General features: G+C 46.5%; 1 protein-coding gene across 1 annotated transcript in view; it reads right to left on the minus strand.

Annotated features, from left to right (window-relative positions):
* The window catches only part of MRC1 (mannose receptor C-type 1), a 349,243-nt gene that overhangs the window by 67,221 nt on the left and 263,278 nt on the right, over nucleotides 1–18,744 (minus strand). Inside the window, 1 exon segment of the mRNA XM_029588750.1 lies at nucleotides 16,747–16,849. Coding sequence (XP_029444610.1) covers nucleotides 16,747–16,849 — 103 coding nt within the window.

Genomic DNA, 18,744 nt, shown 5'->3' on the forward strand with positions numbered 1-18,744 from the left:
ATCCTGGTTTGTTGCTCTGATGTCCATGCACCCCTGCCGGCCACAAAGGGGCTCTCTACCCAGTGCTCGGTGATTTTTCTGGACACAAATGGAACACTTCAACCTAGTTTGATATCCCAATGTCTGGGCACCTCTGCTGGCCATGGAGGGCTGCTCTACTCAGTGCATAGAGCTTCTCTGAGGCAGAAGCAGAGCACCTGCTCCCTCTTTTTAAGGGAGCTTTTAAAAAAATTGTAATTTTTAAAAAATTGCTGTTGTCTTTTTGTCCTCACCTTCCCAGCAGTTGGGCATGCAGGCAGAGGGCTCCCAGATCCTTGGAACTTCCTCCTGTATTACACTCTGATCGATTTGGCATCTCATACACATACAGTGAGTGCTCTCATGGGCCAGCTTGTCTGGTGTTCAGATAAAGTGGTTCCTCCCATCCCACTGGTGCCCTCTTCAGAGGACCTTATGGTGGTTGTTGCATTCCCCTCCTGGATATAGCATCTGTGCAGAGAGACCAAGGTGTCCATCAGCTCATCCAAGGCTGTAACCTTCTTCAGGCAGCCATGCTAAGGAGCCATGCTAAGGAGAAGATTGGTCCCTGGTTGCCTGAAGTACACCTTCCTCCGGCTCTTGTGACTCCTGTCTCTTTAGAGCATTGGGCTGCCCTGCTTGCTGCCTCATGGCAGGTTTGGGTGGCTGCCCTTTTTGTTATCAGCTGTTCCAAGGTCCCCCCTTCTGTTGCAAGGTAGAAGGTTGGACTCCTATCTGGGGCATGTAACACACCTCACCCACCAAACAACTCCCCACTCCATGATCCCCACTTGGTAGTGGGGGGGAACCATGCCTGGCCCAGTTGGAAGCACAGCTACCTGTTTGATCCTGCCAGTACCATATGCTTGTCTCAAAGATTATGCCATGCAAGTGTTAGTACACATGGCCCGTACAGTGAAACTGCGAATGGCTCATTAAATCAGTTATGGTTCTTTTGATTCTGCCATCTGTTACTTGGATAACTGTGGGAAAAATGACAAGAGGCGGGTGGCACGTTATACACTAACCAATTTATTGAGGCATGAGCTTTCATGGACAAAGTCCACTTCGCCAGATGTATCTGTGGTAAACAGAATGAGGTACATTTTAAAAGTGTTGCTCAACCAAAAATGCCCACATTGGTGCATATGCGGGCCGCGCTTCAACAGCGCAGACTTTAAGAAGCAGCAAAGTATGTGCTTACATAATTGTGTGTTCATCAAGAATAAGAGGGTGGAAGAGAGGCGGGGCATGGGCGTTCTGGGGCAGGACCAAGACTTACGCGTGAAGTCCGTATTTTAAAAAGGCTAACCATGATGCGTGTCGGCTTGTTATCTGCGTAACTTTACTGCTGGTCCTGATGAGGAGCAAGTCTGAAGATTTCAAGTTTTAGGGATTTTGGCACAATATGAGATTTTGGGGTCAAGTTGGGGGCTTGTAGGATGAAGAGCCAGAGGGATCTTGAAGACCTTGATATGAACTGGGCAAACTGGTGGGCTACTTGGAAAAACTGTTTTTTCCCTTGCGCGAACATGTTTTAAATTCCGCCTGTACACGCACGTAAAAGCCTCTAAAGCTCTAGCCAAAATATGTGCAGGACATTTCCTCAAGTCACCTCTTAAGATCACTTGCACACAGACACGAGGGAGGGGTATTTTCAATAATATATGCGTAATTGCGTGCATGATAAAAAATTGCAGCATAACTCTGTGTTTGTGGGCACATGCGCGATCCTTTTAAAATTACCCTGAATATTAGGAATTAGGAAGGGAATGGTGAATAAAACAGAGAATGTCATAATGCCTCTGTATCACTGCATCTTGAGTACTGTGTACAATTCTGGTCTCTGCATCTCATAAAAGATATAGTTGCACTGGAGAAGGTACAGAGAAGGACGACCAAAATGATAAAGGGATGGAACAGCTCCCTATAAGGAAAGGCTAAAGAGGTTAGGGCTGTTCAGCTTGGAGAAGAGATGGCTGAGGGGGGATATGATAGAGGTCTATAAAGTTATACGAGGACTAGAATGGGTAAATGTGAATTGGTTATTTATTCTTTCAGATAATACAAGAACTAGGGGAAACTCCATGAAGTTAGCAAGTTGCAGATTTAAAAGAAATTGGAGAAAATTATTTTTCACTCAACGCACAATTTGTTGCCAGAGGTTGTGGTTAGTGCAGTTAGTGTTGCTGGGTTTAAAAAACATTTGGATAAGTTCCTGGAGGAGATGCCCATAAACTGCTATTAATCAAGTTGATCTAGGGAATAGCTACTGCTATTATTGGCTTTAGTTGCATGGAATCTATTTAACATTTGGGTACTTGCCTGGTACTTGTAATCTGAAATGACCCTGATGGAAACAGGATGCTGCTGGGCTTGTTTGACCTAGTATGGCAACTTCCTTTGTTCTTATGGTATCCTTTCTGCGATGGAGGATGCCCAGGATCTTGGCCCTCCTCAAATCTCTATCTCTCTCTCCTGCAGGTGAGCATGCATGCATGAGTGAGAAACTGTTCACCTATGACTCAGCGCTGGATCACTCAGATTATGCATCAATGAAGAATGCAGCTAGCTGCGAGAATTGGTGTGAATTGCAGACACTGATCATCGATACATTGAATGCACTTTGTGGCCATGGGTTTCTCATGGGTTACACCTGTCTGAGGGTTGCCTGTATGTCAATCACCTTGAGGTTTTCCCAGTGTGTACTGGGGCTAGTCAAAGGGTGCCAACCAGGACCTTTTGACCCCTCAAGGGCAGACCAATGGGGTACTCGATTTGTGGAAATTGAACTGAGTGGGGGGATTGATGTGGCTTCTCATTTCCTGAAAATGCCCTGTCCGCCTGCTGGGGCAGGTGTTTGATGGGGATGAGTTTCTGCTTCCTGGGTTGAGCTGGCCACTCCAGTTTCCTGTCTCTGTGGGGCTATCTGGGATGATGCATGCTAGTCATGCTACATGCCCTCAGCCTCCAATCCAGGCACATGCTTGCAGTAGGTGACTTTGTGCCTTCCACTCTGGCTTCTACTCTTGGGCCTGCTCCCCAAATCTTCTTTCCCTTCCTAATTGTCCACCTCCTCAATCTTTGTGAGGTTGAGGTGGTGGCAAAGAGAAAGCACAGATGGAGGCACTTCCTTTTGGATTACAATCTCAGATCAGATGTGGTGACCCACTGAATTTAAACAGATATTACCAAATGGAGAAAAAGCAACTAACCAGGATTCCCTCATAATGGGAAGAGAAGCAGGAAGAGTCCAGTGCTGAATTCCCCCCTCCTTGGCAGGCACAAGAAATGTGGCATACAGAAGATTGCCTCCCTGGTGCTCCACAGGGTCCTGAGTCCCTTTTGATAGAGGCTCAGCCTGTGGATGGTTTTAGGCTGGTGGTAGTCCCTGACATCCGGGGATCAGGTCTTACTGGAGTCAGGTTGGTAAACTGGGCTGAGTGGTAAACTCCATCTAAGGCTAAATATTGGCATGAGACCGATAGTCAAGAAATACCATAAGGGAAAGTTGAAAAGAACTTTGAAGAGAGAGTTCAAATTAAGGAACTGAAACAAAAACTTAGGAAAAAAGAAAAAATCTGGAAAACTCATAAATCAGTTGAGCACCTGACACAATATTGTAAACAATATTGTAAACAACTAGCGTTCTACAAAAAAACGATTCTTGAAGCCAAAAAAAATACTTTAGCACAAAGGTAGAAAAACATATGAATAACCCCAGAACCCTATTTAAAATAGTTGATAATCTCACCAATGATAATACAGACTCACCAGATAAAGTACCCGAAAATAGATGCAATGAAATAGCTAGATTTTTTAATGACAAAATTGAGAACCTTCGAACCAAAAAACCCAAGACACCCAAACAAGAGATCAAAATGTGTAAAAGAGACGTGACACCATGGTCCGAATTTGATGAAATAACTAACAACCAGGTCGAGAACATGATCAAACAACTAAATCCCACCCCTCACCAACTAGATTCATTACCCATAGTGGAAATTAAAAAGCTTACTGAAATCACCGCTCCAACATTTGCAAAGATCATTAACTACTCCCTAGAAGAAGGATACATGCCAGACACACTGAAGGGAGCAATCATCAAACCAATACTTAAAAAGAAAAACATGGACCCACAAACACTATCAAACTACAGACCTGTTTCTAACTTACCGCTAATGGCTAAACTAATCGAAAAAAACAGTACAAAAGCAACTATCATAGCACCTAGATAATAACAATATACTTTACCCATCACAGCACGGCTTCCGCAAACACTATAGCACTGAAACACTCCTACTCGCACTAACAGATAATATACTAAGAGGTTTTGACAGCAGGAAACATTATGTTCTGATTTTATTAGATTTATCAGCAGCATGCGACACAGTAAACCACAAAATACTAATTAAAAGGCTTGAAGAAATAGGACTACAAGACAAAACAATCACATGGTTCAGATCATATCTAAATAACAGAACCTTTCAGGTTCAAATCAAAAACACACTATCTGAAAGGATTACCCTAAAAACAGGAGTCCCACAAGGGTCAGCACTATCTGCTACACTTTTCAATATATACCTACTTCCACTATGCCATGTCATCGCCGGACTTGGAATCATACACTACATCTACGCTGATGACATCCAATTAATCTTACCAATAGACGATACAATTGAAAAAACCATAGACTTAGCTATAATGTATCTGGACATAATAAAACAACTATTAAACCAAATGGAACTGATAATCAACATCGATAAAACCGAATTCATACACTTAGAAAGAAAAAACATGAACATCACACAAACTCCATTATCTCTCAATAGCAACCACTAGAGATGTGAATCGTGTGATCAATCGTCTTAACAATCGATTTCGGCTAGGGGGGAGGGAATCGGATCGTCACGGTTTTGTTTTTTTAAATATCGTGTAAATCGTAAATCGGGGGAGGGCGGGAAAACCGGCACACTAAAACATCCCTAAAACCCACCCCGACCCTTTAAAATAAATCCCCCACCCTCCCGAACCCCCCCCCCCAAATGCCTTAAATTACCTGGGGTCCAGAGGGGGGGTCCCAATGTGATCTTTTACTCTCGGGCCTCCAGTGCGTTGTAGAAATGGCGCCGGCGCTACCTTTGCCCTGTCATATGACAGGGCAAAGGTAGCGCCGACGCCATTTTGTTTTTTGTCCCCCGACGTCAGGAGCGTAGGAGATCACTCCCGGACCCCCGCTGGACCCCCAGGGACTTTTGGCCAGCTTGGGGGGGCCTCCTGACCCCCACAAGACTTGCCAAAAGTCCAGCGGGGGTCCGGAAGCGACATCCTGCACTCGAATCGTTTTGCCATACAAAATGGCGCCGGCCATACAGCGTATGGCCGGCACCATTTTGTATGGCAAAACGACATCAGGAGCGTAGGAGATCGCTCCCGGACCCCTGCTGGACCCCCAGGGACTTTTGGCCAGCTTGGGGGGGCCTCCTGACCCCTCCTGACCCCTCCTGACCCCCCCTGACCCCTCCTGACCCCCCCAAGCTGGCCAAAAGTCCCTGGGGGTCCAGCGGGGGTCCGTGAGCGATCTCCTACGCTCCTGATGTCGTTTTGCCGTACAAAATGGCGCCGGCCATATGCCGTATGGCCGGTGCCATTTTGTACGGCAAAACGATTCGAGTGCAGGAGGTCGCTTCCGGACCCCCGCTGGACTTTTGGCAAGTCTTGTGGGGGTCAGGAGGCCCCCCCAAGCTGGCCAAAAGTCCCTGGGGGTCCAGCGGGGGTCCGGGAGCGATCTCCTACGCTCCTGACGTCGGGGGACAAAAAACAAAATGGCGCCGGCGCTACCTTTGCCCTGTCATATGACAGGCAAAGGTAGCGCCGGCGCCATTTCTACAATGCACCGGAGGCCCGAGAGTAAAAGATCACACTGGGACCCCCCCACTGGACCCCAGGTAATTTAAGGCATTTTGGGGGGGGTTCGGGAGGGTGGGGGATTTATTTTAAAGGGTCGGGGTGGGTTTTAGGGTTGTTTTAGTGTGCCGGTTTTCCCGCCCTCCCCCTTCCCCTCCCCCTTCCCCCGATTTACGATTTTTGACGATAAATCGGGGGAATTCCTATTAAATATCGCCTCTAACGATTTTTGACGATTTAAAATATATCGGACAATATTTTAAATCGTCAAAAAACGATTCACATCCCTAGCAACCACCAAATTGACTTAGCTAAGAAAGTTCGCAACCTCGGAGTATTAATTGACCCCGAACTAAACCTCAAACAACACATATCACTTAAAGTAAAGGAAGGGTATGCTAAACTCATGATACTCAGAAAACTTAAACCATTACTATCTTTGCCAAACTTTCGTACTGTACTTCAATCCCTGATATTTGCCAGCACAGACTACTGTAATGCTTTACTACTAGGCCTACCCAACACTTCAGTAAGACCACTACAAATTTTACAAAATGCAGCAGCCAGAATTCTCACTGCAAAAAGCAAAAGAGATCACATAACAGATACTCTCGCCACGCTACATTGTCTACCCATAGAACAAAGAATACAGTTCAAAGCCCTATGCTTAATACACAAACTTATCCATGATGAAAAAGCTGAATGGCTGAACACAGCACTTAGACTACACGTCCCACACAGAAATTTAAGATCAGCAAACAGAGCACTTTTACCCATTCCATCAGTGAAAACAGCAAGACTTACCCAAGTCAGGGATCTTGCACTGTCTCTAGCCGATCCCACACTATGGAACACCATGTCCCTTGACCTTAGACTCCAGAGCAATCATAAACTTTTCAAAACACAACTGAAAACCTGGCTTTTCAAACAAGCCTTCAAGAAAGAGAATGACGCAGGCTTTTAATTAAGGATACGCGGCTAAAAGCACCCAACACCAAACTTCCAGAGACCACTGGAATTAGTTCACACTATTTTAACTGTAGTCAACCATCAGGAAGAATTACTAAGAAAGATTCAAACCCCCCCCCCCCCCCCCCCCCGGCTCAATTTCCTTAAATGTAAACTCATTATCACATACTATAGCATTCATAATATTGTCTGTCACCGAATAATAATGGCTTCACCCATGTAAATTAGAATCTATATGCTCTTTGATAAAGGTGCCCTATTGTATAAAAGCTAAATGGGTGAGGTCCGTGCAGACTGCTGGAGGATTCAACCCAGCAGGATGGTTGTATAGAGCAGGTTGGTGGATTCCCCAACAGCAATGCCTCCTGAACAAACACGGCCCCTGCAGGGCACATTTCCTCCATGGTGATGTTCATTGAACAGCTCTGGGTCAGCTGGTAAGGCTGTTGGAGGCAGGTGGTTCACCGCTCCAGTGGTATGTGTTATCATTCCCCGGCAGCAGTACCATGTTTCTCCTGGAGCCAAAGGAGAGGCCCACTGCTGTGTCCTCCTCCAGACCCCCTCCAATTCGTGAGGGGGTGGGACATGGAGGAATTGGGACAGGGTTCTCTGCTCCTGGTGTTAGTGTTCATGGTAGTTGTGGGTGGATCCTTGGGCCAGTGGCAGATGACCACACCCCCAGGGGAAGATCCTGAGAGGGACCACTGGTCAGGCTCAGAGTATGGAGACAGACACACAATAGTTCTTTTATTAAACAGTATATGGAATCACCAGAGGTGGCAGTAGTGAGCTGGAAGTGCCTGGCTGGGCTGTAGTCTCTCACATATTGGAACAGCGATCCTGGATAACTGAGCTGTAAAGAAACTGAATATTGTAAGTAGGTAGGGTATGCAGAGTTCAGGAACAGAACCTTGATGGTAACACTCACACAATAGTCTCTTAGAAGCAGCCCAGGAGCTGGAATGAAGTAGGCCCTCAAGGAGCAAGTATCTGGTTCCAGGGAATGCTCTGAGAGAGAGATGGTAACTCACTGGTGTTGTAGGCAGCGATGACTTCCTGGCAGAAGTGGTATTCAGTAGCAAGTCCAGGAACGTAGGCCCTCGAGGAGCGAGTACCGATTCCAGACTGCGATCTGAAAAACAAAGAGAAAGCGAGGCCCCTGAGGAGCGGGTACCCCTGGTAAATCCGAGGAGGCAGAGTAGCAAGGTATGCGGAGAGCGAATCCCATCCGCCAATACCTGGAGGAAAACCCTTGCTAACTCGATTCGCTAGCAATTTCAGAGACCTTAAATATCCGGTGAGGATGACGTCACCTCAGGGGGACGCCCCTGAGGTTCACGCCACTGCTGGTACTTGAGTCTGGGCCATGCCGCGAGCATGCCCTTAGGCTGCTGGGAAACATGGCGGAGTGCAGCATCTAGCCGGTCCGGGGACGCCGGAGAAGAGCGGCATGATGACGCCACGGCAGCCAAACTTCCAACAGGCAAAGAGGGAGTTGCCAAAGAGGTAAGGTAGGCAGTGACAGTCGAAACACCTGGTGTGACTGTCAACTGGGGTGGACTGTCCTAAGTATGCCCTGACTGCATCGTGCCATTAGGCTGGGAGGTCTATGCTGGGCACCAGGTTGTCCATGATGATGATGGTGACCTGCCTGACCATTCTTGAAACATAGACCAAGGATTCTAACATGCACACTAGTTGGAGGGCCTACCAAAACCCTGTATTGCAATGAAACTGAGGGCCAGAATGTGCTGGCTGAGGTGGGATCCTGCTGCATCCTGGTGGAGGCTGCACCACCATCCTATCTTGCCTGTTTGACGGTGAGGTGAAGCATGTGCATGTATCATAGGATCTTAAAGATGGTAAACTATGCTTGTACAGGGCAATGCCAGAGGAAACTCTGGTGGAGGTCCGTGGTAGTCCTATTGTGCAAATTAGTTGTCTGATATAGGTATAGGGACAAAAGACTAATCGAACCATCTAGTAGCTGCTTCCCTCCGAAGTTTCTCTCAGGATAACTGGCACTTGGGCCATCCCCAGCTTTATCTGGTAAAGCAAATGATTAGTGGTCTTGGGGCCAAAACCATTCAATCTATTCTCAAAGTTAAATATGTAAGACACCCGGCTTGCTTGGGTGGAGCTGGACATGGAATGTGAGTGCCTAGTGGGCCAATTTTGGTAAGCAGAATTGGTATTGTGGGATAAATCAAATGCTGGTTAAGGCACCTGATGCTGACGATCATTAGACCCCAGAAAAGGTGTTGGTTAATATAAACAGCAGGACAATGGCCATGGATGTCGGAATCTGTTAAGGGAGTGTGTAACAACTCACCTGATGAATCAACTAGCCCAGAAAATAGATGGTGCTAGATCGTTGTGCCCATACCTAGCCATTGCTCGCCATAAGAGCTGCAATGAGTAGGAAAGCCTGGTGGTGGACACAGAAGCCTGTGGTTTGTGCCCACGTATTGCCACCACAGGTACATATCTTGGTGGTAGTAGCAAATATTCAGATGAGAACTTTGAAGGCCAAAGAGGAGAAGGTTCCATGTCAGCAGTGCTTGAACATGAGTCAGTCAGTCTTAAGAGATAAGTGAGCGCCGTTCAGAAGATATGGGCGATGGCATCCATTGCCCTCAGTTGATCAAAAAGGAGTTGGGTTCATAACCTCAAACCACACGTGGCGGAAAAGGGTGCTGCAAGACGTCCTGTGAGGTAATGCAACCGATCCTAGAGAAACCAGTGGGAGCTCCGCCGAGAACTCTTTTCTTTGTGAACAGTAAAAACAGTAAAAACTTGGATGTTCACTAAAGCATACCAAAACACCCAATGACTCTATGCTACATATAAACATGCAGAACCAACCCAATGCATGTAATTAACCTATATAGTTTATCAAATGAACTATGCTTATAACGACTATGATAACAATGTTTACAAGCACGTGAATTTCTGTACATTCTGTTAAACATCGATACTTTGTAAACCGTTGTGATGGTGAAACCGAACGACGGTATATAAAACCTGATAAATAAATAAACAGCAGGGTGCCCTGGAATGGGTTCACCCTGAGAGAGGGGCCCAAGCCTTGTAAAGCATTGTGATACTGACTCTTGAAAATCCGGGGGAGAGGATGTAAATCTTGCACTGGGCCATACCCATATCCATAGCAGGTCTCCAAGCTGAACAGCCCAGTGAGCTATTGGCATACAGTTCAAGATGTAATTATATTATTGCATATTACAAAAAAACTAGAGCCAATTTTGCATTTTCACAGTCACATTCGTGTTTAGCACATGGAAATGTATAAGAATTGACTAATTTCATTTCCATAACATGACTTTTGTGAAAATTTGTTGCCCAGTGATCCTTTGTAAACAGGACAGTGAGCTTAATAGTCGACCACCAGAAATAAAAGAACCAGAAGGCTGGAGAACCAGAGTGACACAGCTCCTGGAGACTAAGAGAAGGATGGGAGGCTTAATCATTGGCAACCAGAAATAAAAGAACCAGATGGTTGGAGAATCACAGTGGCATGGCTTCTGGAGACTGTGATCTTTTGTAAGGAGAATAGGAAGGCAGGCTTAATAGTCACTGGGCAACAAATTTTCACAAAAGTCATGTTACGGAAATGAAATTAGTCAATTCTTATACATTTCCATGTGCTAAACATGAATGTGACTGTGAAAATGCAAAATTGGCTCTAGTTTTTTTGTAATATGCAATAATATAATTACATCTTGAACTGTATGCCAATAGCTCACTGGGCAACAAATTTTCACAAAATTCATGTTACTGAAATGAAATTAGTCAATTCCTATAAATTTCCATGTGCTGAACACGAATGTGACTGTGAAAATGCAAAATTGGCTCTAGTTTTTTTGTAATATGCAATAATATAATTACATCTTGAATTGTATGCCAATAGTAGGAGACCTACGGTTAATACTGTTTGAAAAATGAAGTCATAGACTACGTCTTAGATTTCTTTGCTTGTCTCTTGTACACCTGTTCGGGAGCATCTCTGCGGAGTGTCCAGCAGTAGTCAGCCAGCATGAATATTTCAAATGCTCACCCTTTCTGACTGGGCTTCATACTGCCGCCAGCTTACTCGGCAGCAGCATGGCAGTAGAACTGCATTGCATCAGAAAATGATGTAATAAACTCTGGATGATGTGTGCATGATGGTATTATGCAATATGATGCAATATTACATCATTCTAGGCTTATTTACAGTCCTACTGGATAAATTTACACGACTAAACATAGAAAGTGAACTATATTAAATATCTTCAAAACGAGAGCCAATAAAAACTTTTCATGGTCATATTCATGTTCAGCACATCAAGATACTATAGAGTAGGACCTTTTAAGGTCAGTAACACTTTCATTGTTGGCCAGTGTAGTCAGCCCCAGAAATAAAAGGACCAGATGGCCACCGAAAATAAAAGAACCATAAGGCTGGAGAACCAGAGTAGATTGGTTGCTTGAGACTGTAAGGAGGATGGGGCGCTTAATAGTCAGCCACCAGAAATAAAAGAACCAGATGGCCAGAGAAACAGATTGTCATAGCTGCTGGAGACTGTGATCCTTTGTAATGAGGACAGAGGGCTTAATAGTCGATGAAAATAGGTAGTCCACACTGGGGATTAATCCTTGCCCATTCAGAGAAGAATGTGGGGCGAACATAAGTAAGATTCAACTGGTTGATAGTGGATGTTTTGAAACAAAAGTACATCCTTAGTATATGCTAATTTTACACTCAGAAAACTTTTCAAAAATTCATCCCAAAGTACCAACATTCAAAATGAAGATGATTATATATCTTCCGTGAACTTCATCTTAAATGCAATTTTGATTTCTATGTGAGCTGGGAGTTTTGGCTTTTGAGAACCTTCCCCTGGCCATGAACGCACCTTTTGGTGGGAGTCTTCAGTGGGGCATGCTCAGAAGTCAGAGGATTAGGAGTTACTACAAGGATTGAAAGGGTCTTCTGCATCCCTGGCAGCTGACCCAGGAGAAAAAAGAAAAGGAGTGGGAGCTCTTTATGGTTATTGCCTCATCTCGGGTGGTAAATTGAACTGAAGGAGGATAAGGAGTAAGATTTTGCTCTTTTGAAGATACTTTTGAAGAAGGTTGAGCAGTCTGCAAGGAAGGGAGTTTCCCTGGCATCCAGAAAGACTGCATCAGAGTTCTTTTTGCCTGAGCGAAAAAACACAGAAAGGGTAAGAAGAATAATGGATTTTTGAGGAGAGAACTCAAGAGGCTTGAATACTTTTGAGAGTTTGGATTACAGTTTGAGGGGTTTTGACCTCTTGAGTTTTGTAGGATTTTTCAGCTGGTGGGCTTTTCCCAGTTTGCCCAGCTTATGCTGGAACTGTGTTCATTTTCCCTACCCTTCAAGGGGGAGGGATTTTGAGCTTGGATAATGGTGCAGTGTGAGGGAGACTGGTAAGGGGACCCAAAATGGACAAGGAAATAATGATTTCACTTGCTTAGATTTCTTTGATGCTGTTTTGATTTTCACTATTTTGGCATAGACACTCATCTTTAAATTCAAGTGAACCATCTTTAATTTGAACACCAACTGGACTATGATTGGTTTATTTTATCTTATTTGCTCTTGCTCAATGGACAATGAGTGGGTTAATTATTACTGGTCAAGTCTGTTGATATTCTTCTCTTTGGTCTTATTCTGGGTTCTCTTATACCTGGTGAGCACTATCCAGTTTGAGTGTGGACCTTTTGACCAAGGAATTACTGACCGCTCCAGAGGACAAGGAAGGTAATCTTCCCCACCTTACTTGAACCCTGGTAAAAGTAATGCCATGGTTGGTTGGGGGGTGTACTGCTACATTTATTTCATTTATTCATTTATAAACTGCTATAAAAGTGCTTTCCATGAAGCTCAGAGGTGCAAGTTCCTTCCTATGAAGGATGGATTTATGAGGAGTTGATATGAAGTAACTTAGTGTTGCGTGATAGGAGGTGTCATTCCCCCAAAGGGGATGGGTTAGGATTTGCTACGAAAGTACTTTCCATGAGGCACAGAGGGGGAGGCAAAAAGAAATGTGAGAGGAAGAAGGATGATTTTGGGCTCCCACCTCAGGACCCCTAGCTGTAATCTTAGGAAAGATTTCTTTACAGAGAGGGTGGAGAATGTGAGAAACAACCTTCCAGTGGAAGTGGTGGAGACAAAAACCAGTATCTGAAAGTATTGTTTGTAAATGTTAAGAGGGAAAAAACGGGCAGTTTAGGGGCATTGTGAGGCAGAAGTGAAATGAGACTTTCTTTTGTCCGACATTTTTGGGTAGGAGGTCTGGGTTAAGTGTTGGGGTCAGGGTGAAGTGCTGAAGGGTCAGGGTTAACTGGTGGAGGTCTGGGGAGAACTGGTGGAGTTGTCAGCAAGCTGATGAGCACAAAATCATGTAGTAATAAATATTTTCATAAACACAGTAGAGATGTGAATCGGAACCGGAATCTGATCGGTTCCGGTTCCGGTTCCGATCCAAATCTTAAAATTTTTATCGCCCAGCCCGATTTGAGTTTTGATTATCGGCTGTGCCCGATCAATAATCAAAAAACCCTCCCCCACCCTCCCGAACCCCCAAAAAAAGTTTTAAAATTACCTGGTGATCCAGCGGGAGCGCAGGGAGCGATCTGCGTTAAGGTGGTCCAGCAGGAGCGCAGGGAGCGATCTGCGTTAATAAAAATGGCACCGATGGCCCTTTGCCCTTACCGTGTGACAGGGCAAAGGTAGCGCTGGCGCCATTTTGAATTCTGGCAATACGGCCTGAGTGCAGGAGATCACTCCCGGACCCCCGCTGGGCCCCCAGGGACTTTTGGCCAGCTTGGGGGGGCCTCCTGACCCCCATAAGACTTGCCAAAAGTCCAGCGGGGGTCTGGGAGCGACCTCCTGCACTCGGGCTGTATTGCCAGTATTCAAAATGGCGCCGGCGCTACCTTTGCCCTCACTATGTCATAGGGGCCGACGGTTGGCCCCTGTGACATAGTGAGGGCAAAGGCTAGCGCTGGCGCCATTTTCAGTACTGGCAGCCGCTAGCCTTTGCCCTCACTATGTCACAGGGGCCGGCCGTCGGCCCCTTTGACATAGTGAGGGCAAAGGTAGCGTGGGCGCCATTTTGAATTCTGGCAATACGGCCCGAGTGCAGGAGGTCGCTCCCGGACCCCCACTGGACTTTTGGCAAGTCTTGTGGGGGTCAGGAGGCCCCCCCAAGCTGGCCAAAAGTCCCTGGGGGTCCAGCGCCGGCCATCCAGTGCTCCTACCATGTGACAGGGGCCGGCCAATGGCACGGATACCCTGTCACATGGTAAGGGCAAAGGGCCATTGGCGCCATTTTTATTAGTGGCAGCCGATGGCCCGAGAGTGGGAGATCGCTCCCCGCACCCCCGCTGGACCACCAGGTAATTTTAAAAGGTTTTGGGGGGGTCGGGAAGGTGGGAGAGGCTAAGGGGGTCATTTTAAAGGGTCGGGTGGGTTTTTTTTTATCGGGCCATCGGCGCCATTTATATTAGTGGCAGCCAAAATGGCACCGATGGCCCGAGAGCGGGAGATCGAGCCGGGACTCCCCCACTGGACCACCAGGTAATTTAAAACATTTTGGGGGGGTTCAGGAGGTCAGTGTTGCCAACCTCACTTATTTACCGCGAGATTGGGCTTCTTTTTGTAGTCATTCACGGGGTTTTTTTTTCCGATTCGCGGGTTGCTTTTAATTGGGCTATTTTTTCTTCCAGTTGCCTTTTTTTTGGGCTTGTTGGGCGGGACTTGGCCTCTGAATCATGTGACAGTGATTGGCTGCTGCTGCGATGAAGCCTCTCCATAGCAGGCGCACCCTATCCCTATATTGCAGCAGTAAGCCAATCAGAGCACAGCTGCAGTGAAAACCTTGACTCACACACAGGAGGACATTTTGTGGGCAGGCCCAGCACAGCATGCACAGCATCGCACGTGGGCAGACCTGGAACCGGAAGGCCAGCAGCAGGGCATTGCAGCACAGCAGCAGAGGAATCTTCAGACTCCGCAGCTACAGCCAGGTATCAGGAGGAGAGGAATTAGTATGTTGGGAGGGGGGAATGAGAATGTGGGGGCCAGAGATGTGCTGTGAGGGGGTAGGGAGGGGGGAATGAAAGAGTGGGGGCCAGAAATGTGCTTGGAGGGGGGGGGATCAGTGTGTAGAGGCCAGGGATGTGCTCGGAGGGGGTAATGAGAGTGTGGGGGCCAGAGATGTGCTCAGAGGGGGGAATCAGTGTGTGGGGGGCCAGGGATGTGCTTGGAGGAGGGAATGTGCATGAGGGAATTGAAGAAGTGTTTGTAGGGGGTGGGAGAGGGGAATGAGTGTGTGCCAGGGATGTGCTTGGAGGGGGGTGGGGAGAGGGGAATGAGCATGAGGGAATTTGCTGTACAAGCTTCTTGCCAGGTAGAAATATGCTGAAGCAATTTAATGAAACTATGTAGCTTGACAATGCTGACAATATAGAGAATGAAGAACTGGCTGTTATCACTAATTGTCAGACCTTATTTTAGTTAACTGTTACAGGCTGATATAGTAAAAGTCGAGGGAGAGCGGGCGAGTGCCCAGGCCACTCTCCTGGGCGCGCGATTCAGGAGGGTGGCCTATGCAAATTAGGGCCCGTGACAGGAGCGGTGGCTGTCAGCGAGTTTGACAGCCGACGCAGGTTCTCAAACCTGCTGACAGCCATGGGTTCGGAAACCGGACGCCGGCAAAATTGAGTGTCCGGTTTTTGAGCCACGGGCCGATTTAAAATTTTTTTTAATTTTTAACTTTTTTTAACTTTTGGAACATCCGACTTGATATCACCATGATATTAAGTCGGAGGGTGTACTCTATGCACTTTCCCGGTGCCGGCAGAAATTAATGCCTATCTTTGGGTAGGCGCTAATTTCTGAAAATAAAATGTGCGGCTTGGCTGCACATTTTACTTACTGAATCGCGTGGGAATAACTAATAGGGCCATCAACATGCATTTGCATTTTATGGGCACTATTAGTTTGGGGGGAGGTTGGATGTGTGTTTTTGATACACTATTACCCCTTACTGAATAAGGGATAAAGCTAGCGCGTCAAAAACGTGCGTCCAAATATACTGTATCGGCCTGTGTGAGAGCTACAACAATTTATTACAATAAAGTCAGCTGTTTTATGTGCATTACAAAAGTATTTCAAGCATTAAATTCTATAAAAAATAAAAAAAAGTTTCAATTTCACATGTTTTGGGCTTTTTTTGGGCTTGTTTTTTTGGAAAAAAGTGCTTGTTCTTTCATGAAAACCTGGCAACCCTGGTGGGGGATTTGTTTTAAAGGGTCGGGGTGGGTTTAGGGGTTGTTTTGGTGTGCCGGTTTTCCTGCCCTCCCCCCTCCCCCAATTTACAATTTTTCACGATAAATCGGGGGAATTTCTATTGTATCGCGACTCTAACGATTTTTGACGATTTAAAAAACATCTGACGATTTTTTTAAATCATCAAAAAACGATTCACATCCCTAAAACAGAGTGCATGTATATTTTATAAAATACCAGCCTCCATGTTTAACTCTGGATTGCTTTGGCATATGTTACAATTATTTCATGCGTAAAATATATGCACATAATTCTGCAAACTCGGTAGAGAGTTTATGTATTTTCCTGCTGTACAAATATATGTGCGCACTGAAACATGCATGCATAATGTCAGTACAGAAATATGTGGTATTATATAAACTGTACAGCTCCTACCAAACAGTTTATAAAATACTAGCATAAATTTCTGCAGGCCCACATACATGTGCATTTTGTGACTTACACAGACTATTGAAAATGGACCTCTTTATTACCTTTGCTGATCTGACATATATAACTTTTTTTGCTTTGGCATGATTCATCAATCCAGTCTCCTGCATCCATAGAGTTCCCGCTTTTTATGCATACACAATCATTCTAAAAGGAAAAGGAACAGAAAAGTCAGTTTTTAAAGAGCTACTGAGTGGATAAGATAGTTGGTTATATTTAGGAACATTTTCAGCTGAACCTGTTATGCTCCACGGCCACAGACGGCTGTAACCTCTGCTGCTCACCTCTTTTTTTTACTGCTTTGGCTCTGTTGGGTGAACTCGCAGCCTCTGCCAGCTACCACCGGCCTTCCAGCCTCTGTTCCCGGGCCCACCTGAGCAGCATGCACACTGCCGACCGCCATCTTACCCTCGGGGTTCCCTAGCACGTGCGCTCCTCAACCTGCTTTAACCTTGGTGGGAACCTCAGGGGCGTCCCCATAGATGACATCACTCATCTTTGATATTTAAGCTCGCTGGCCCATACAGCCGATGACTTGGCAACGAGTTCACCTTGCTGAATTTACCTACTCTCACTTCAGCATTTGTTCTGGTTCCTGCTTTCATGGTTTGAGACTATCAGGTACCCGCTCCTCGGGGGCCTTTCCTCGTCACTTGGCTATCCGCTCCTCAGAGGGCCTTTCACCCGGACTCCTGCCTGCCTCACTTCCCAAGGCTTTCTACGGAACAACTCCTTGTCTTCAGTCGCAGTGAGTAACCACGCTGTGGACCTCTGCTGTGATATCTACATGGGAATCCTCTCCAGTGTACCCCTCTCTGCGGACCATTGCCGTGATATCATTAGAGGAGCCATCTCCAGTTCTACCCCACTCTGCGGACTCGTGCCGTGATATTGCTAGAGGAACCCTCACCGGTGTACCCCATTCTGCGGACCACTACCGTGATCTCCCACTGAGGAACCCTCTTGTGTACCATCTCTACGGACCCAATGTAACTTTAGTGACTATAACTATTGCCTGGCACCCCTGCTCCTCAGGTAGAGACGCATCTATTGCCTGACTCCAGTCATCCGAGTTGAGTCTGATGTCAGCATCTGCGCTGTCGTTCTGTGGCCCGCCTCCTGGGGTCACCTTCTCCTACTCCTTCTCTACCTCTGCTGTATACCATCCCTGGCCTGGCACAGCAAATTTCAGATCAGCAGAAATTTTTGGAGAGTTTGTCTAATGCCACAAATATTTTAAATAACTGGCTGGACACTGCCTTGATGTCTGCCAAGTTGAACCCAGCTCCACAGATGACTCTGTTTCAGCCACCCCTGCCCCTGCCGGCACCTCTTCATTTTTTAGGTGACCCCTTGTCCTGTAGGGACTTCTTGAATCAGTGCAATATGCACTTTTCCTTACAACCTGCATACTTCCCTGACATAGCTATCAAGACAACATACATACTATCCCTTCTGGAAGGACGGGCATTGGCCTGGGCATCACCCCTGTGGGAGCGAGTGGACCCAATCCTCCACAATCTGCCAGGCTTCCTTGCCCTCTTCCGCTCCGTCTTTGACTACCCCACTCGTAAGGCTATCACCGGTTCTGTTGCACTTGGAGGTGGACCCTTGTCCTAGAGCAGTGGAGAATGGCTCCCTTGTCGGACCCAGGGAGCACCTGCCACCAGGTGGTGGAGCACAGGAGGAGAGAGAAGCTAGCAGGAGCTTCACCACTGGAAGCCTGTGGTCTCCCCGGGTGGAGCCCTTGGGGACCTGGGCCGCTTGGACTTAGGTGGGCCTCGCAGGAGCTCCCTGATAGAAAGTAGAGAGGTGTGCCCACCAGGATCAAGGGTGCGTGGTCGATGTCTTGACTGGAGACCTGAAGGAACAAGGAAGGCCAGTACAGTGGCTGAGATGACAAGGCTAAGAGCAGGGCCAGAATCAAGAAGGCATGGTCAAGGATAGCCGAGGTCGAGTTCCAAGGATCAGTCCGAGAGTGGTCAGTCAAAGCAGGAGTCAAGTTCCAAGGTTCATTCTGAGAGTAGTCATCCAAAGCAGGG

The sequence above is a fragment of the Rhinatrema bivittatum genome, chromosome 2, assembly GCF_901001135.1.
Source record: "Rhinatrema bivittatum chromosome 2, aRhiBiv1.1, whole genome shotgun sequence".
NCBI lineage: Eukaryota > Metazoa > Chordata > Amphibia > Gymnophiona > Rhinatrematidae > Rhinatrema > Rhinatrema bivittatum.